The sequence below is a fragment of the Gouania willdenowi genome, chromosome 17 (assembly GCF_900634775.1).
Source record: "Gouania willdenowi chromosome 17, fGouWil2.1, whole genome shotgun sequence".
NCBI classification, from domain to species: domain Eukaryota; kingdom Metazoa; phylum Chordata; class Actinopteri; order Blenniiformes; family Gobiesocidae; genus Gouania; species Gouania willdenowi.
In genome coordinates this window covers 32,764,149-32,785,588 of record NC_041060.1, presented here as the reverse complement: position 1 = coordinate 32,785,588, position 21,440 = coordinate 32,764,149, and the positions used below count along the sequence as shown (strand labels likewise).

General features: G+C 38.6%; 1 protein-coding gene across 3 annotated transcripts; it reads left to right on the top strand.

The window, feature by feature from the left end:
• Window positions 1-332: 332 nt before the first annotated feature.
• On the top strand, window positions 333-13,856 carry LOC114479337 (bifunctional apoptosis regulator-like). Of its 3 annotated transcripts, XM_028472987.1 has the most exons (10): window positions 333-349; window positions 6,547-6,732; window positions 6,816-7,060; window positions 7,775-7,873; window positions 7,982-8,063; window positions 8,136-8,308; window positions 8,459-8,603; window positions 8,825-9,004; window positions 12,994-13,190; window positions 13,419-13,856. In XM_028472987.1, exons 3-10 carry the CDS (start codon window positions 6,825-6,827, stop codon window positions 13,609-13,611), a joined length of 1,305 nt encoding a protein of 434 aa, XP_028328788.1. In that variant the 5' UTR covers window positions 333-349; window positions 6,547-6,732; window positions 6,816-6,824; the 3' UTR covers window positions 13,612-13,856. The 3 variants fall into 3 exon arrangements, with proteins under 3 accessions (XP_028328788.1, XP_028328789.1, XP_028328791.1); XM_028472988.1 differs by lacking the exon at window positions 6,547-6,732; XM_028472990.1 differs by lacking the exons at window positions 333-349; window positions 6,547-6,732 and having other exon boundaries at window positions 6,955-7,264.
• The last annotated feature ends 7,584 nt before the right edge of the window (window positions 13,857-21,440 follow it).

The window sequence follows — 21,440 nt, the reverse complement described above, 5'->3', positions numbered from 1 at the left end:
ACAATTTTAAAATCCGTCATGCCTGAAAATCTAACTATCTGTCACAAAGTTCATCTTTACAAATGAAGGGGACAGACTACTTGGATTACTGTGGCCTTAGAGACTGCATGCACAAAGAAAAATACCTTGAATTGGTTCATAAAACTTAGGAAGGAGAAACTAAGTATAGATGATATAAAAACAAATTTTTACAAGATCTTAAAAGAATATTATAAATATTAACATGAAAAATTGGAGCAGCTGTCAGAAACGTCCTCCCAACTGTGGGTGTGTCAATGAGATAATGAAGCATGTTTAAAAGTCAAAGTCTCTCCCTCTCCCTACATCAGTGACGCTCCTTCAGACGTCGGTGAGTGTTTGTGTGCAGGTGTTGCTTGTCTTGGTCATTTGTGTCTTTGTTGTGAGTAGACATGTGTGTGTTTTGTGTGCTGCTGCTTGTGTGTTCACTTGAGGTACTTTGTGCAGTTAGTTGAGTTTGAGGTTGTGTAGGTTTGAGTGTGTGTGAGCCGAGGCTGTGTGCACTGACTTGGGTGTGGGTGTGTCCCGGTACGTGCTGAATGTGCACGGCTGTCCATAGGTATTCAGGAGGCCGAGAAGAGCTTCACACATTCCCATGGGCGGAGAATAGTGCAGTTTTTTAAGGTTTCCAATTGGATAGTTCGATAGGTAGCCTATGTGTTGGCCTGAACGACAACGTTGTGGACAGTCCTGCTGAATCTTCCTCAAAGGTTTTATTGAAAGTTGGTAGCATTATTGCTGCCATTATGGCACTAGCATCAGCTGGGAGTTTATAGGAATGATAATAGCTAGGGTTGGGCATTATTTGAATTTGTATGATTCTTTATTTTCATGTTTTATATGAACTAGCTAACCAGTGGTCATTCTGGATGAAATAGTCAGAACCTCTCCATGATTTTTAATCCTATTACCTTTTTACTTTTTTATGAACTTTACTAGGAATTTCTCACAGGGCTGTTTTCAACTCATATATAAATATCAAATCTATTAACTTGAATATACTACATTTTCTTATTTTTGAAAACACGTGCACATCCTGCCTGCGTGATGCTGCAGGTACTTAAACATGTTACTGTGCTCCCACTGATGTGGTAACCTGGTGCAGAATATCAAAAATACAATAAGGAACAACTTGTATAACCCAGTCCAGATTAAAAAAAAACAAAAAAAAAAAAAACACAAACACCGGGCATCAAAAGTAGGAATCGAAATTTAAAAATGTTAATGATACCGGGAGAATCGGAAAGTTAGTCCCGGGACCAATCAATGCTCGATAACAAAAGGTTCAAACAACACTCTTTTAAATACCGTGTGCTGACTAAACCTTAACTTTAAAAAAAGGAATCACATTCCAGTTAATTTTGGCATTGCTTAAACTCTGTCCCATATTCTTGATTACAGCTTAAGATGCCAGGTAAAAGTTAGTGTTCTGTTACTTAGCATCCATTGCTTTTTGTTGGTATATTAGCCAAACAATAAAATGGTATAAAACTAAAGAATTAAATTATACAATTATTATACACTTTTCTTGGACAGTGAAATTAATAATAATAATAATAATAATAATAATAATAATAATAATAATAATAATAATAACTTCATTCTCAAAGCAAGTCAATGTTCTTTAAACTGTTAGCATGTGTTAATAACCTACTCACTTTGTTTAAGATATGACTGTATGTCAAGCACAACCCCTGGCTGTTTACACTGTAGGCTATATTAGGATGTGTTCACTCTCATCAGGTTTGATTGGTTTTCTGCTATCTATTGTAAATACTAGTGGTGTTGATGCAAACCTTATTTTTAAAAACTCAATATCTTCTGAGAACTCAGTCTGATCTAAATCTACTTCAAAAGAGGTTGAATTGCTATTTAGTAAATGTCCCGGCACACCAATGTACAATTTATTGAGATGAAGACGTAATTAGGGCTGGGTAAAAAAAAATAAAAATCAATTCATCAATTATACCTTGAATGGCCTGGTGTCGATTAATAAAATGTATCATTTAATGTATTTTCTACTGTGTGTAGGCCTACGCAGTGTTGTGGGCTCAATTCCTAATTTGAATATTATTTTTAGCAATGCATTAGGTGAGAGTTTGTTTCTGCTATCTACAGCAGTGGTTCCCAAACTTTTCACTGTCTCGTACCCCTTTAGACATTTAACCTGAAGCCATGCACCCCCTGCTCCTGCACACTTAAAAAACACAATAATGTAATGTCATATACAGTGTTGTGCTAGTTACTGAAAAAAAGTTCACATTCACAAAGTAACTCAGTTACTATTTTGATTACTTAGACCAAAAAGTAATGCGTTACTGGAAAAAGTAACTTTTGAGTTACTTAGAATTAAAGAATGTATTATTTATTTTGGGTCATTTGTGTCCATACAGCTTCATATTAGTGATGTAATAATCTAATAATCCACTGTTGATCAACTGCTATAAAACAATGATGTGCATATAAAGCACAAAACAGCTGCTCCAAAATTAAAACAGTAATTTTTCAGCCTTAGCACAGTAATGTAAAGAAAGCTGTGCATATTCCAGGTGTACATTCTGCTGTTGAAAATGCTTGTAAAAATAAATGTGGAAAAACTAATTCACAGCATTTTTCTCAGCTACACAATGCTAAACATATCAGGTTAATGAGCTGCTGATAGTAGTGACTCAGCAGCAGTGACAGGCTGCATATTTACAACAACATACTGTGCAATAGTTTGGCTGACCTGTTCCTGGATAACAGTCACAGCCCGTTAAAATCCAGCCGCAGCGTTAGCTTAGCTTCACTGATGCATCTTTTGGAGACAAAAATAACATGCGTATTTCCACTCTGAGAAGCTCGTCCTGCTCTCGCATTGACTCGCCATGATTGGCGCACGTGATGTAAACAGAAACACGCTGACAATGTTTCTTCTTCAACTGTTTTACCGTGTTTGGCACGGCGTCCCGCAAAAATATGTAGCACCACTGTAAACAGGAAGTATACTGCAGCAAGCAAAGTAACGGACAAACGCACCATATTGTAACGGTAACGGCGTTATTTTTTTAGAAAACTATTGCGTTAGAGTACTAGTTACTGTCAAAAGTGACATTGGGCGGTAACGCGTTACACTGGTCATATACACTGTAGCCCTCCAGTGAAACTTGTCCCTGAATGTTACCTATCCTATTGTGTAAAAAAAAAGAATAATAATCTTTAACACACAAGAGAACAACTTTTTCAGAGTGATCACTTACTGATTTATTTAATTAATTAGCATACTGGCATTTTCAGTGAGAAACAATTCTCTGTTTTTGGAAAATGAATCTATCAAACTTGATTGAATATATATCAGTAATGCAACATATTCATCACCCTGAATCTGTGAAATGCAACTCACAGCAACGTAAATGAGAAGGGTAAGGTTGAGAGGATGCACAGAATTCTACAATGTTTGGCTGAATTTCACATTTGCGCTGTTTGATAAGATTCTTTCTCTGTCTGAGGCTGCATGATGATGCTCTGCATGTGTAATAAGTGGCAATGCATGGAGGCTCCTGACTGCTGGTCTATTTATATTCTTGTTTCAAATGTTGTCGCACTGTTTTTCATTTCTATTCACATACCCCTATGACAATTTGTGTACCACTGGGGCTACCCGTACCCACTTTAGGAAACTAGGATCAACAGCAATGGTTCTCAAACTTTTTTGCCTCAAGTACCCCGTTTCTCTTATTTACAATGACTACGCCATTTTGCTTAGAAAACTATTTAAAACCACTATAGAGCATAACAATGGAATGAATGAGTGATAACACACATTTTAAGCAATTTCATTTTGTAAAAAAGTGGATAAGAAAAAAATTTAGTGCAGTGGTTCTCAGCCTTTTTTTGGATCGTGACCCCGTTTTGATATCAAGATGGGTTGAACTAGATTTATATTTCACAAAGTGAAATCATAGGAACAGTTGTTTATTGTTTAAATTGTTATCAAAAAAAAAAAAAATCTATTTAAATTGTTCGGGAATTTCAGGTAATCCCATTTAAACTCGAACACCAAGACTGACACTTTATGTTCCTCTCTCTCTCTCTCTCTCAAGTACCCCCTGTAGTACCATCACATACCCCTAGGGGTACATGTACCCCCATTTAAGAAACAGTGATCTAGAGCAGTAGTTCCCAACAATGGGTACGTGTACCCCTAGGGGAACTTGAACACATTGCAGGGGGTACTTAGAAACATTGAAGAATCTATTTCCAACATGAGTAATTTTTAAGCCTATTTCAGACACTGTACATGCTCATCCAACATCTTTTCCACCAGATGACAATAAACCGCATAAATGGAATAACCAATATTGTGGCCTTAATATCCTACTAAATTATTACTAACATGTTATGCACATTACTACAAAATTGAGGTAAATATAGTCTCTGATATACAATAATTGTAATGGACCAAATTGATATTTAGTGTGTTAAACGTACGGGTTGAAATTTTCAAGCTGCAGGAGATTTCAGAGGCCAACATGTTAACAACATGTAAAAAAAGAAAGGTTCCTAAATTAGAGTGACGAAGGGGTTCTCCTGATATGAAGAGAGGCCTCGGGGGGTTGATCTAGAGCATTAGTTCTCTGAAAATCTCTTCCATAATCCATTAGTACCATTACTGAAAAATCCTTAAACGAAAAAAAAAAATCCTTTATGAATTGAAAATGGTACCGAAAGGAATGAATGGAATTGCGAATCATGTTGGGCTCTTGCGATTCTGATGGATTTGGGAAACCTGAATCATTATGATGTGATTTCCCAAAAGATGTGAAGGGATATTCTGTCAGATATTTGTTCATGAGTTTGTTCAACATATAACACAAACATTTTCTGTCAGTAAAAAAACTTAAAGAAAGATACTTTTTTTTATCCTACTTGATCTGAGATATTACTGGAGGTTACTGGAAACTTTCTGCATTCAGAAGAATTTTTGCGAACAACCAACACCTGAAGTGCCTCTGAACAGCATTTACAAGGATAGGAATTCTCTTAATTTATCTATATTACTTTTTAAAAAGAAAAAGCAACATGGTGACATGCTCTGGGATCAGCTTGGTCTATTAACCATAAGATCCACTTATCTGCTTCAGCTGCTGTTGATTGGGATTAAGGTAGAAACTAAATAGATATGCGTTAACCAGATGTTGGTCCATCCCTTCCCCCACTCAGGGCTTTTTAAAATAATTGTGCGATTAATTGATTATGCTCTGTAATTAATATAAAGAATCTCTTTTTTTAATCTTGCCTAAAAAATAAATGAAATATTGCATTTAAATTACATTATTGTGGCACATCAAAAGATTGTTCTATAACAAAGTGGCATCATAAAGTCATTTATTGTTTTTAACAAACCATTTTCCTTCCTCTGTATGTGAGACTAGACCCATGGGCTGCTGCCACATTTAGTTTGGCTCATCAGGGAGAATATTGCTGCAAATAACAGAAAATACAAACAAACTAAAACAGGTCCATATGTAGTGCGATAAGTTAGAACATCATAAACAGAAGACTTTTCTGAGCAGTACAATTCATGAACACCAAATTTGTTGCTTTTTCTCTCCTTCTTATAATATAAAATAAATAAAACTGACCCATCAATCATAGTGCTGTAAATTAAAACATCAAAAATAACATTGTCCTTCACAAAATGAAGTACTGTAATAACATCAAACAATCACTTCTCGTAGTAGTAGCCCCGCCCACATCCTCTACCGCTGAGAGAGGTCCAGAGCCGGCTCTCCCCAATGTGGCGCCCGCGGCAAGATTTTCTTTGGCACATTCATTTATTTCTGATATTCTGCTTGTTTTAAAATTTGAATTTCACTTATTGGTGTATTTTAAAGAGTTGTACCACAAATTATTATTGATAGATGAAAAAAACTGAAATGTTTCTTTGTACCACCTGAAAGGTGTTCAAGTATCCCTAGGGGTACATATACCCCAGTTTGGGAACCACTACGATATACAGAAATCGCTACAAACATTGTTAACCTAGGGAATATAGTATATATATATATATATATATATATATATATATATATATATGTATATATATATATATATATATGTATATATATATACTGTATATATATTCCACTGCCAAACCAACCACCATCATCATGCATAGTTGAAATGTTGGAAAGGTCTATTAAGGCAGGCATACACTGTGCAATTTTTGTCCCATTTTGAGCAAATTTTTGACTCGTGCGTATATTCTTTGGGATCGTGCGAGTCTCTGCTAGATCGTGTGTCGTGCATTGTGTAGTATACATGGGGTCACCAGAAGCGATTAACACCTCACAACCAGCTTCCGATCAGCAATCGTAAGGGCGTAAGGAAATAAAACATGTTTGAAATCCAGTCGTTCCTCATGAGGGTATCTCACAGTTGAAGCAGTGCCACGGACCGGCTTATCGTAAACACTCACACTGTGCATACGCGAACACCGTAGGACTGCTGTAAAACTGACAGACTGTCATGCCCATGTCTGTCCAGCCAGCTCCTGGTCCATCACATCGTAGCTGAGATTTTCGAGTGTCTTCACTTCTGGGATCTTCTTCTTCGTCTGTTTCAATGGCGACACTTCGGAGTTCTTCTTCTTCTGCTGCGCACATTCAGGCTCTGCACATGAGTCGCACAGTTTGAGCTGGAGCTTCCAACGATTGAAAAAAATCGCACAATGTATCCCAGCCTTTAGTTGTTATTTAAACATCTTATTACTGTTTGCTGCACTTGGTTTTACCATTTTTTTCTCACTTTCACAGAGACACCAAATGGAGAGGAATCCAGAGCACCAACCTGCTCAGTCAGAGCAATCAAATAGTATATCAGAATCAGAGTTTTCATGTCACTGCTGTTACGACATCCTGGTAAACCCCACCACTCTGACCTGCGGCCATAACTTCTGTCGTCACTGTCTGGCACAATGGTGGGAGTCCTCTCACAAGAACGAATGCCCAGAGTGCCGAGAGAAATGGGAGGGCTTTCCAAAGACCAACATACTGTTGAGGTTTATCTGCACTGCCTTTTCAGTGTTATGGTTTTCCAAATTTTTGTTTTAATTTCTTTTTCAGCTTTCATTTATAAAAGCCTTTTGGACCTGTTTCTTACAGTGGCTGGGAAGTGTCAAGTGAATGCATTTACAGAAATGAACACAAATGCAAAATGGCCACAACAGAAGTGCATCCGCAACGGAGGTTTTTCCGACGAACCGGTATTATAATATGATAGCCTGATATAAAAAATATAAGAGTATCCTAATCAACTTTCGTTGTGGAAACCCGGTGGCTGGGAAGTGTCAGGTGAATGTATTTACAAAAACGAACACAAATACAAAAAGGTCACAACACAAATGCAAAATGGCCACAACGGAAGTGTTTCCGACGGACCGGTATTACAGACGGACACGTTTCTGGTGGATGTTTTTAATCCACCAGAACAGAGAAGAACAAGAAGAAGACATCGAAACACGTATGAAAGTTAGTGAAAGTTGATTAGGATACTCTTATATTTTTCATATCAGGCTTTCATATCATAATACCGGTTCGTCGGAAACACTTCTGTTGCGGATACACTTCCGTTGTGGCCGGTTTGCATTTGTGTTCGTTTCTGTAAATGCATTCACCTGACACTGCCCAGCCACCGTAGTTTCTTTCTTGACAAAAACATGATTAAACGCAATTTTTAGGTAAAGTAATTTGATATGATTTAATTTTCCTCTCAGAGATGCAACTGATAGGCTTTTCGGTGAAGTGGTTAACCGAAGAAAATCAGAAATCGATTCAAATCTTCAAATTTCCCAGAGCTTGTACGCCTTTCAAAGGTATTTCTCCAGAACAAGTTGTTTTCCTGTGGTACCCAGTTTTGTGTATGATGTAAAACTTCATTATGGACATGTTATGAGCATTCTGACTTGTTTCCCCTTTTTTAGATATGGTAATAACTTGGGTCGAATGAGAAAAAATCACAGAGGCTTTTTCTCTGGAGTTCTGACTGCGCTCACGTGTGTGGCTGTGAGTTGATGTAGTGATTTTTTAAAAATAAAAACAGTTTTAAATTCATAGTCAATTGTTGAATTTCTCAAGGTTGTGGTGCTAGTATATCACTGGAGCAGTGGCGGAGGGGAGCAGCAGGAAATGCTGAGTAGCAAAGCTGTGCCTCTCTGGACAGCAGAGGAGGTGCTCTCCTGGTTGGAGCAGCTGGGGCCCTGGGCTCGGCCCTACAGAGAGACTTTTCAGCAGGAGAAAGTCAATGGAAGGTAGCCAAGTTATTTTATTTCAAGCTCAAGTGTAGAGATAAGTGAAAACTAAATGTTTTAGCTATATTGGTGTCTGAAAAGCTGGCTGTACATGTTTAGGTTTTGACTCACTCTGCGTATGACAATAATGTGTTGTGTTATTTGTTTCAGGCTACTGGTAATATTAGGGGAAGAAGAGCTGAATAAACATCCCTACAGCATTGAAAATCAGGCTCACAGACAAGCTCTTCTGGTTGAACTTGACAGACTTAAAACACTGGGGGTCAAACCTCCACAAAACCTTTGGGAGTACAAGGTAACAACTTTACTCATGGAAAATGTTATGAGTAAGGTTTCCCTGAGGGCACGCAACATTTGTTTTGTGATTTACACAAGGTTAACATGGTATTTGTTTAGCAGATGAGTCTTCACAAGGTTAATTGTAATTTGTTGATGAGTTTCTAGTCTTGTGCAGTGGGTTGCTACATTTAAAAAAATACAAGGCGAACAACCTTCTTTATATTTCTTTCTCTCCAGGCAGCAAATGCAGGGAAGTCTCTGTTTTTGGTGTACGCTCTGAAGCGCTCCCCTCGTCTCACCATATTCTATTTGTATCTCTTTGACTACACTAAGACATTCCTCCCATTGCTCCATACCTGTTGTCCAAGTGCCCAGAACAATGATCCGTTGCTGAACAACAGATTCCTCAACATGCAGGTAACAGTTTACAGCTATGTTATGGAAGTTGCTATATTTGTGCAGATTGTGATCTACCAACCATATTTGTGTGTAAAAAGGACTGTCACCTAAGAAAATCAACATACGGGTCAAATAAAGTAACCTGAACCTGAATAATTGAGAACATTTGAGTAGTGTTGTGTTCAAGACCACACTATCCGAGACCAAGACTTGCCCGAGACCAGAATGCACCGAGACCAAGACAAGACCAAGACTTTCGGGAGCCGAGACCGAGTCAAGACCAAGACTGAGACCATAAACATTTTTTTTTCAATTTAAAAAAATATATAAATAAATAAAAATTATGGCAAGGTTCAACAGTTAAAAAACATTCTCTCTTTAATTTTAGTTTATTTTAAATACATTTGACGGACAAAAAAGGTGCCTGCAAAAAATTAACTAAAATATTAAAACTACTACTGCTACTGATAAATTCACAATTATTCTACATATTTGAAAACAATATTTTTTTGTCAGCTGAATGTACAGCAAGTGTTTAAAGGCATTTCTGTCAAGAAATAATGATTCTTGATTCTGATTCTTTCAGTTGTTCAGGTTTAACAGGTCACAGATTTCACAAGATATTTTTTTAGTTTGAAAAAGCCTTTACACAGGTTATTTTTTATTAATTCACTTAGTTGATATAGTTTAATTTGGTTACTGTAATGTAACTAGGATATTCAATTAACAAAGGTTTCCAACTGTAACTGTACAAGTGAAACTTTCTGAAATAAAACTACAAACAAGTTGTCAGCAGTGTAAAAAACATAGAGCTACAGGTAGATGTGAAACTAAATAAAACAAACTCAAACCCTGGAACAGTCATGTGATCAATCAATCAATAGTTCTTGTTGAGAATTATTATTATTATTCTGGATACAGTAGAAACAGAAACTATAAAAAATAATTATATTGTGAACCTGTTTATATTGTGGGGAACATATTATATACATACATGTAATTGGAGTCTAAAGACACAAAAAAAACACCACTTTAAAAGATAATAGACTAATATAAGACCTCTTTACAGTTATTTGACTCATTCTGTGATGCGCGGCGATGACGCGCTGGTGACGACATAATCCAAGATGGCGGCAGCCCGGACTACAGCCGATATTATGTAATAAAGCCTTAAAAGACATGGATATAATGAAAAGAGTGGATGGACAGAGGCATAAACATGCAGACTTTCACACGGACTTATTAAACACACACTGACTTATTAAACACACACAAACTTATTAAACACACACAGACTTATTAAACACACACGGACCTCAGTAAACACGGTAAATGGAACAGGCTTCACCGCTCGGCTGGCACTAGGACCCAGAAGCAGAGTAAGTGCGTCCCCTATCCAGCCTTCACAGGCTGTAATATCATCAGTTTATCATTTTACCAGTTATTAGAGCTACTGTCTTTACCAGGGAGATAATATTTATTACTGGTGATTGTTTTACAGAGTTTAACTGGGATTTTTACCGGTGATTAGTTCATTTCTCCCTTGCGCTCCGCGGTCCAAACTGACACCGCAGCCACACACACACACACACACACACACACACACACACACACACACACACACACACACACACACACACACACACACACACACACACACACACACACACACACACACACACACACAGTCACATTAAGGAAGGTTGTGGTCATTATACGGGGTGGATTAAATAATGAATAAAGGATTGTTTTATCCCGTTCTTCTCCTTGTTATTATCACATTATAAAAAAGGTTAAAAATAGCAGGAATTAGTGCTGGTCCCAAACGGTCTTGACGGAAAATCCCGAGTCCGAGACAAGACCAAGACCTTTAAAATTTGGTCTCGAGACCAAGACCGGTCTTGACCACCCCAACACTACATTTGAGTATCATACATTTATGTGAAAGCAAAGAGGAAGAGGAACTCCCCGTTATCCATTACTGGGCAGTGGGACACTTGGTACTGCAACAAGAAAACATACATGTAACAAGAGAAAGAATGAGTGACAGCTGCCAATCCAAATACGACACCTGCTTTGAATCAACATCAATCTGCTGAACACTGCTGACTTGTTTTGTGTGCTTTAAGTTCTTTTTGAAGTTGTGCCTTTTTTAAAAAAAACATGTTTTGTTTTGTTTTTTTAAAATCATGATTCTTAAAGCTACAGTATGTAAGGTTTTTTTTTGGCATAATTTGGTCAAAAATCCATAATCATCTTTGAGCACATTGTAATTCATATTGTTCTGAATGGACAGTGAATCTCTTCTCCTTCTCCTGGCTCTGTAAATGAAGTTCAGAAACCCAGGAGCGTGATGCTGGATTTCAGCCAATCAAAAATCTTTCTACCAACAAGGTGATCCATGAGCTGTTATTGACGTCACTATTGGCTGTTCGACTGAAGTCAGGCGCGTTCACGTACCATCGGTAGTAAAAGTGCAATGGCGGACATCCCAGCAAAAGTCTTTATTGCATCGTTAGACACAACAGTTATGCAGCAAATCAAGCAGAAAAAGGCAGGCTGAGGTGGAGAAGCAACATTTTTAAGGCACAAACATACTCGGAAAGAACGGACCGCTTTTCGTTCCAAGCGGATCTCCGTGACTGCACAGGGTCTGCCCCTTACACTGGTGCAAGATGGAGAATGATAACAGACGGGATACATTGCGTGTAAACCTAAGATAAGCCGATTTAAGGTGGAGAGAACAGACGCAATTCATTTTACAGTTTGGATGTGGAGTGGTGGTTGTCAGTCCGCTCAGAGCGGAAGGCAACTGGGATCAGACCCATCTGTGTGAGCTCTCTGGTGGGAACGAGCTGACGGCAGCAGCCGCTGCTCAGGGCAGTAACAACAGAGCATAGACAGATTACCGCATGGGCAAAATGGGCATGTGCCCAGGGCCTGCGAGCCAATGGGGGCCCTTGACGTTCAGAGGTTTTTTTTAATTTAAAAAATATATATTTGTATTAGAATTTTTGTGGTTTTTAAATTGCACTATGGTAATAAAAAGCATGTAAATGTTAAATAATGTATAATATAATACAATTTATGTGTGATACTTGATGACGTACCTGAAGAAATGCTCTCCTCCTTCCCCTTCCTCTCTCCCATGTGTGTGAAGTGGGGATTGACCAATCAGAAGGAAGAACTGGAGACGCAGCGTTGAGTGCTGCTTTAGCACACCAAGCCAGTGTTATAGGAACAAAATAAAGTCATTGGACTGTAAAGGCAGCACGCTGAAGTTTGCCCTCACAGATTGGTTGAAAAAGGTTGTTAGTCATTTCTGAACAAAAAGAGTCATGGAGATTGCTTCTCTTTGATTACATTTAGGTAAACGTTATGTAGAGATTATAGATCGACAGCTGATAGTTGATCTACAATCTGTAAAATGTGACAAAGCAACGCACATAAAGAAGCAGTTGAGATCAGCACAAGTCATTTGTGCATCTGTAGTGGCAGATACACGAAATTGTAACAACAGAGATGTTGTAAACTATCATTTGCACGAGTAATAAAAAAAACAATGTGTCTACACAGTTGTGAATATTTTCTTTGGGTTTAAATCTTAAATCAAGTTCATATTTTTCCCATCATTTGTGACATAAAATGTATTTCACGTACTGTGTGGATTTTTGATGCACAAGCTCACATCACATTCTAGAAGCTCGCTCATTTTGCATCTACCTTCATACTAAAACAGAGTGGAGAGAGGATTCTACAAACTGCAGCTTTAAGTGTTTATTTTTTCTGGGTTTTTTTTTGGTTTGTTTTTTTCAGTGTATCTATTTTTAGCAAAGTTGGGTTTTTTTATTTGCATGATAGTGATGACATGATAAACCCCTTACAAAAATGGATTGAAAAAGGGTGGGCAATATCTGCTAAATTGTTATTTAATTCTGTGTTTTTAGTTTTTATGTAAAAAGAAAAATAGCTGTTTGTTTTTTTGTTGTGTGATGTTTGTGTATCAGTTGCAGCCCAGCCGTGGACAGTGGGTGGAGTTTCTTGTGAAGTACTGCCTGGTTCCTTACCAGCTGATTGCAGAGTTTGCATGGGACTGGCTGACTATTCACTACTGGACATCATGCTTCATTATAGTTAATGCGATGCTTCTGTCTGTGTTGGAAGTGTTTGCCATGTGGAAGCTGTGGAGGAGAACCACAATCAGGTACGCTGACTTAGCAGGACCTTAGTTTTTCTTCAGTGCACAGAAACATCTGTGGCCAAAATCAAGTCCAGTGCAAATGAGGAGAAACATGTTTATTTTGTCAATGTACATTTCACAGTATTGTTTTGAACCTGCTAAAAACATCTGCACAGTACCTTTTATGAAAGACTAAAGTCTTTTGAAGGCTCTCAGTACGTTTGACTGATCACTGTCTTGTTCCTTCTGTAGGTCTATACCTCTCATGATGTGGAACTACTGGTGGAAGGTGTTATCTCAGGTGTTAGCGTTTTCCCTCCTGTGGCCTTTAGTTCCACAGTTTGTGTACAACTGCTTTTTTTACTGGGCACTCTACTTCAGCCCTGTCATTAATATAGACCGGATGATCAGGCAAGTAATGCTCTTTGACAGACAGGCCAGATAAAGGACTGTCAGAAATCTGAGCCAAACTAATCCTGTGAAGTTCACAACAAAGCCCAAAGTCCAGCTGTTGAAGAAGAAGGTTCAAGTCCAGCATTGAGACTTGTTTTGGGGCTTCCTGTTACAGTGTATCCATCTGCCTGGATGGTTGCTCTAATAATTGGTAAACTCTGCAAGAACCTTTGAAATAAATGCCCACAATGTTGATGACGGAGTGATTGCAGTGCTGGCCTAATTGTGCACAGTGTATGGAGGAGTTTTTGATTAGATGTTCCAACTGTGATGCAGTAACGTTTAATGGAGGTGATAGTGAGGATCAACCTCACAAGAAGTTATTACTTTTGTAGCACTGACAAAGCTGTGGTGCCATAAATAGTTTGTTACTGGTGTATGCACAGTGGTGGATGCTTATAGAACCAAAGAACACCCTGTTTGCTTTAGTTTGAATAAACGTTTTTGGTATATAACTAAAACCAGTTAAATAACTTCTACTCCAAAGCACAAGCTTTGGGCTCAACAAAGTACTGTTTTCTCTGCTTCTCATATTGGTTTGTCTAAAAGTTTTACCTTTGTTTAGTCTTTTAAGGTGTGTTAAGTTCATGTTTCAGATTTATCATTTTAATGTTTGTTCATAGATATTAATTATAGCTGAATTGTCTAGCCATTTACCAAAATGCCAATAGAGTACCAGAAAAATTCTTGGAATTTTTTTTAATTTTTATCTTTTAACTCATTTCAGTTGTAAACTGAATCAGTCAGTTTGCATTGTTTTTTTTTTTTACAAAGAAAAAGGAAGTGCTTTGTTTACGTAGGGCTCTATTCTCCCATGCGTGTAAGTCAGAAAAGCCGTTGTTTTTGGCTGTGCCCAATTCTGCCTCTGTACTTAAGACAGTCACTGCACGCCATAATCCCAGCGAGCCTGTAATGTATACCCATTCAAATCTGGCTTTACGGGCTCCCAGTGGCTTAAATTATTTTCCTCTAATGCGCATCTGAACCTGGAATAAGTGCAGCGCATCAAGATGGTGAAACATTATATTGCACTAGAAGTTTGAACTAATTTACACAACACGGAATCATAAGACAAAAAAGACTCCCACAAAGTGACTGTCACACTATTTTCTTCTTTTTCCCCCTTGTTATATTCCTTGATGATTTTTCCTTCTCTTTCTACGGCACCATTCATTGTGTGTGTGTGTGTGTGTGTGTGTGTGTGTGTGTGTGTGTGTGTGTGTGTGTGTGTGTGTGTGTGTGTGTGTGTGTGTGTCTTTAGGCTAAAAACAATATTTACAGGCATATCATCAACACATTTACATTTACAAGAAAGCAACACAGTCTGAGCAAATCATCACATGTTAGAAAGCAACACAGTCTCACTCTCAACTCGTCACATATTGATGATCGGTCAGGACCCGTTAGCGTCAGTATTCAGTGCACGGGGTACCCCTGTGGCGTTCATTTTCAACGCTGAGGATCCGTAGATGCTTTTCAATGGGATGATATCAGGTCACGTCACTGCTGACTTCTCAATGAAAAACAATGGCAGAAATATTGTATATTTTAGTGGCAAATTGAATTGACATTTCTAGAAACAAACCTACCCTTAACTTTCATGCATGGAATCAGTTAAAGTAAACAATCTGTAGTTTTTCATTACGATGTACATTTTTCTGTTGTTGATACGACAACCTATGGATGCCAAAAAACAAAAAGCATACTCGTCTCGGTCCATTCATGGATGTTGTAATTATTTTCTTGCAATGTTTTTTTCATTATTATCAATATTTTTATTTATATTCCTTCCCATTTGAATGTGTTCAAAATATGAGGATACGTGAGGTCACGTGACCACCTGTCAGTCCCATTTGTGATGGGAAAACATGGTGCTATATATTAAGATAGCTTGTGGATTTAACTTTGTTTTGACGACATTTCTAGTGAGAAATTTACTCTTAACTTACATAGTATCCATTTGATTTATGTATAGGATATGTAGAATTTACCAGAAGTGAAATTTTTTTAAAACGGGAAGTGATGTCAAATTACGTGTTTACGGTTTAAAAACACAATCGTCATAATGTGACGAGTTGGGAGTGAGACTGTGTTGTGGAAAGAGACCTTAAAAAGACACTTGGTTCAAATCCGGAAAATAAATGTAAATATTGTTCAACTTTGTGTGACAGGGTGGAATGCTTCTGCACTCCTCCTACCTGTTTCTTGGAGCGCTCCTCTTTTGTGCACCTGGTTTGTTGCTGATTACAGGGTGGGGACCGAAGGGATTTAGGTTCAGGTCTGTTGTGACTCAGATCCTCTTGTCTCTCCTGTGCGCGGATCGCTCCTCTTCTGTGAGTCTGTGGAGTTGTAGCTTTGGCAGTGTCGTGGTGGCTTAACACGCTGTGGTCACCTGGCAACAATCACCACTTTTCCTCCTCGTTGGTGAGTTTATTTGCTGCCTTTTACGCACCATTGGTTGTCACTTGGCGCTCAAAAGTGCTTTCCCTCCAGTGCTCTGGTGTAGGCTGATGGCCGGCTGCTTTGGGAGCTCTGATTGCTACTCTTGGGTGAGTTCTACACGTAGTTGTTCTTCTCGCTGCTGTGCTGTGCGCACCGGCCACTCACGGGTCCTTCCTCCTTCCCCAGTGTCATCGCAGCTTGCATTGGCCATCGACGGCAGTTTGTTTAAGTCAGGGGTCTGCAACCTTTACTCTTAAAGGAGCCATTTTGCCTAATCTCGACTGGATTAAAGTCCTTCCGGAGCCGAAAAAAAAAAAAAAAAAAGACTTCAATACAGCGTATACAATTCTATACAGTTAAAATTTAATAATTTTATGAGTTAATGGATTTGAAGGGCTACAAAAATAACTTGAATTTGATAACACATTATCAACTCCAACACATGCTAATTTCTTACAACATATCAAGCATGCATATTAAGCCGGTATGTTAGCAGTTAAATAAATCTTTCCCCACACAAATAAACTCTGTATTTTATTCCAGAATAGTCTTTTTTGTTATTTAAGTTATCTTACCAGAGATTTAAAACTGAAGGTTAGCCACAGGTGTTAGGAAAGTTAATGGTCTAACCAATTGTTTTATCATCATTTTATTTGAAGTTAATGTCATTAATCACCTTTGTAGGAAATAATTCATTTATTCATTTATTTATTTATTTATTTTAAAGCTTCAGGGAGCCATTGCAAAAGAGTCAAAGAGCCACATGAGGCTCCAGGGCCGCAGGTTGCAGACCCCTGGTCTAAGTCATCACAGTGGGATGTTTGGGTAAGCATCATGCTTCGCCCTTTGAACCACCTGGCTGTGCCTCATCCGCCCTAATGCCTTCTTCTTTATGCAGTGAGGTGCGTCGGTAGGCGCATTTTACGCACATTTTCTGCGGAGGCTGGGAGCGTGCCCCTGTTGGGGTCTTGGGACCGGTGCTTCTTCTGACTGGTAGGCTGCTGGTTTCTGCCTGGCTCCCTTAAAATTATAATCCTTCTGTCTCCTAATATGGTGCATTTATACCACAGCAGGACCAAACTGCACCTTCCGCGTCTGCTGGGGATAAACCTTGGCACACGCCATTCATCGCGCTGTGGCGCAATTCCTCCCACCGGTGCTGTTCTGGATGCCCTAAAAACACAGTAACCCTCTCAAGCTGATCTTGGGATTTTCTTTTGACATCATCAAAGCCATCTTTGGGGTTCTAAGAATTGCCACTGTGTAAATATTGTATATCTTATCTGTGCATAACTGGTATTTGATTTATTTTTCATTTTGTCTTCTTTTGCATGTGTTGTATTTTGTTTGGGTTTGAGTTTGTTTTGTTTAACTCCTCTACACTATTTGAAAAGAAATGAATTCTCTTTTAAAGAAATCTGTGAAATAAAAAACCTTACCTGTTATAATTAAGGGTTCTGTCTCTGCCCCATGATTGAAGGTAAAACCAACCTGTCTGCCTTTATGCAAGGTCCTAGGCTTACCCTAGGTGGCGTTGTCACTTTGTAACTTAAAGCTTCCTCAACCAGCCACTTTTGCAACAACTTCTGTCAGAATGAAATACATGTTATGTATAAAACATTGATACAAAGGTTAAGACAAAAACGCATACAACAACTATATGTATGTGCTATTTTGTAGTCTAGACTTCAGTGCATGCCGTGTATATTAGCCTTGTTTTGTATTAGCGTTCAGCCATATTAGTTGACGATAATCAAGCTGTGAATGAAGGTTTAAGCAGCAGGCTGCAGACGTACTCATAAGAAAGCATGTTATCATTTTGAAAGATGTTTAAACCAAATAATGTGGTGGACACGGGGAGATCTCACACAAATAGATGGGTTGTGACAGGTGATCTGTGCCGTTATGTCGGTCGCTGTCAGATGTGTTTATGTTAGTGTGAAGTTGACTTCCACAATATCATGGTAAATGTTTAATTACCTCCGCCAAGCGCGAAGCGCAGAGCGGAATGTTATGTTTTATCCTGCGTTTGTCTGTTTGTTAGCAAGATAACATACTGTAAAAGGTTATAAATGGATTTGGATGAAATTTTCAGAAAATGTTGATAATGGGACAGGGAACAGGTGATTACATTTTGGTGATGCTCTGGATTACCAAAAATGAGAAAATACCAAAAAATAAGAAAATAGGAGCTGTGCCTAAACCTGCACCTTGCGTATGGGTAATGTAGGGAAGTGCATTGTGTGTATGTCCCGTGTGGTACTTGTGCTGTACTTGGCGGAGGTCTGCGCTCACCAAGTGCTCGAGTTATAGTTATAGTCACCTCAGACCCTAGTGAAGAAGCCAAGGCCCACACCCAGCAGATGGCCAGAGCAGCGCCGAATGGGCAGTCGGCTGGCCAAGAGCCAGCAAGGACCGGACCCCAGGCCCGAAGGACCCGGAATAGAAGCAGCACCCGGAGCAGCCCGCCCAGGACAACATCCCCAGCCACCTAGGACACCTAGGGGATGCTACGAGTTGCCCCGCCGGCCCCCAGGCCCACCGAACGAGCCCCCCAGAATTCCCCAGATCACCCTTTATCAATACCACTCGTGCGATGAGCCTTAGTTATTGCTAAAGTCAACCCTCCAACAAGAGAGGATGCTATCTACCACCTAAGCAGGGCCACCTCGCCAACCACGGACTGATAAGCAGGTGAACCCAAGCACCCCCATCCAGGCACCGCCACCCCACACCAATGCCGCTAGCAGAGCAAACCCGGGTCTGCCAGGCCAAGAGCCACAGGACCTGACCCCACACACCCACCCAGCACGTCGCTAGGGGAGGCCCCAGCATGCTTTCCCCTTGCTCCCCTCCCTCCCCTTGCTCGTCTGTTTGGTTGGGTGTTGGGGAGCTTAATAAAAAATGATTTATTCTAAACTAAATGAAGAGGTACAAAGGAGCATTAAAAAATAGTCCTTCCTGGCCGGGAGGAAGCTAAAGGAATGAATGGAAATTTTTCTGCACACACAGATATTCAAAACCCCACCCAAGGAGGAGAAGAAGGAAGGGTGTCAGATGGCCCCATGAAAGTCATCGGCGCCACCGGTATCTGTCTGTTGATAGTCATGTGGGTGTGTGCGTATGGAGTCCTGTAGCCTTGGGATGCAGCTGGTGGATATCTCGTGTTTGTGGGGGATGAGAGGCAAGTGAGACCATCTGACTTTCCCAAAGAAAGAGGTAGAAGGTTACATCTTATAAGTAAGCATACATTCAATGAATAAGATACACGAACGGATATGATTTATTAATCATCACAAGTATTTTCCTTTGCATTTTCACTCCATTCATCTCTACTCCTTGGTTCATCACTGTGTGTAAATGACAGAAGGTGAGTGAGATGATGTTAAAATGCTGAAGTTAGTAGTTTGGAGATGTTATTATTTAAGTTGTGCTGAAGCTAACGGTGTTATGCTAGTGTGTTAATGAAGCTAATTCATTTATTTTGGCAGCCACATGTGATGTATATGCTTTGTAATATGATAAATTTTGAACATTGAATGAATACTGTTCAAAGTCCACTCTTGCCGAGGGCACCAAATGACCTAAAGCCGGCCCTGAAGATAAGCATGAACCATCTGGGACAAGGCAGCTGTAGAATATTTTCTTCTATATGCTGTATGCTGAACATTTGTGATTAGGAGTAGGAACCACTGGGTACCTCACGATACGATATAATACACGATACAAAGCTCACGATAACGATAATCTCACGATATAATGGTACTGCGATTATCGATATATTGGTTAGAAATCAATCCACAATAATCTATGACATAAGAAAAAAAAGATTGTGAAAAAATATTTTTTTTATTTTATATCTCTGAAAGACAATAAATTGAAAAAAGTGTCCTATAAACAGTGACACTATTTTAGTGGAACATTTCTGTAAATAAGTGTCAACATACCAATGTAAATGAATAAGTATCTCCAATAGTGAACAAAAAATAGGGTCTTTCTTACCAGATATAGTGCAATATTCCAGTAAACAATATATTGGTTCCTTTAACAAACAGTGACAACATTTCTGTGAAGACCTACCTGCACATTTTAGTGAAAAAAGTTTTAAAGAAAAAAAAACATTATTATTATTTTTTTTTTTTTTTTAATATAAAAAAATCGATACTTCATATCAATAATCGATTGTGCAAAAAAATATGATATATCACTGTATCGAGATGTCGTCACACTCCTATTTGTGATTAAAAAAAAGGTTCAGGTCTTTCCTTCCATGATCTTACTTATCAAGTTATTGGATAAATTCAAATTCTGTATTTGCACACTATTTTTAGGTTTATCTATTTTAGTTACAAAGTAATCATTGAGGTGATTTAAGCTATTTCTTTGTTTTGTTTAAAAAAAAAAAAAAAAAAAAATTAAATCTTCAGTTTCTTCATAAGCTGGTGTAGATTTTGTGTTTCCCTTTAGTACATAGTTTAAAGTATTCCATAATTATCTACTATCCTGTTTAATGTCCTAAATGTTATCATAATAACATAACTTTACCCTTCTTATTTATATTTGGTTCAACGTTTCTAAGTTTAAGTATATTTGCCAATAAGTTTTAAAGGTGGATGCAAATACTGTAAAATTGTGTCACATTTCTGAGTTGTGGATGAGAACCCAACCGCGGAGAGGGAATCAGGTAGAAGACAGGCATAGTGTTGATAGAACCAGTTCATTTCAATGATCAAAAACAAACAAAATCCCAAATCCAAAAAAGGCACAAGGAAAACAGGGAGCAGGGTACAAAAACACAGCAGCACACGAGGATGGTATCATTGACAATGACCCACCAATCATTCTGGGTCCAAACACTCAGCTAAATAGTGAGGGAGACTTGTTTGGGAACCTGGGTGCACAACATGACGCAGCTAATCACTCACAACCCAAACACACTGACATCACTGAGAGGAGACATGAGCAGGAAGGAGTTAGCACATGAAACAAGGGCTGCGTCCGAGTAGTTTCTCCTTTCCTATCCACTTTTCCATAACACTGTGGATGACGTCACAGTGTTAAGGAAAGGAGTTAGGAAAAGGTGATCAAGTTTGTTTTGACAATTTTTTTAATTTATTTATTTATTTTATTTATTCAGTTTATTTCCGACATGGTTGCATTCACAGATGTTTTCTTTTTCTCTTTTTTTTTTTTTTTTGTACATGCCGAAAAAGGAGACGAGAGAAGCAGGTTGCTTATCCGAGTCCCGTCCCCTATTTTGAACACAGAAAATTTACATCAGAGCTCGTCTCTCTGGTCAAACATTCTTTGGTTCTGAACACAATTTCATTTTTTTTTTTTTTTTTCTTTTTTTGTCCTTTTTTGTGTAGGATTTATTCT

What these genes read in the sequence shown, in the direction of transcription:
- LOC114479337 (XM_028472988.1), top strand. Translation starts at nt 6,825, where the DNA reads ATGGAGAGGAATCCAGAGCACCAACCTGCTCAGTCAGAGCAATCAAAT. An exon ending in AGCTTGTACGCCTTTCAAAG is followed by an intron (nt 7,874 to 7,981) that starts GTATTTCTCCAG and finishes CCCCTTTTTTAG; the next exon opens with ATATGGTAATAACTTGGGTC. An exon ending in AAAACCTTTGGGAGTACAAG is followed by an intron (nt 8,604 to 8,824) that starts GTAACAACTTTA and finishes CTTTCTCTCCAG; the next exon opens with GCAGCAAATGCAGGGAAGTC.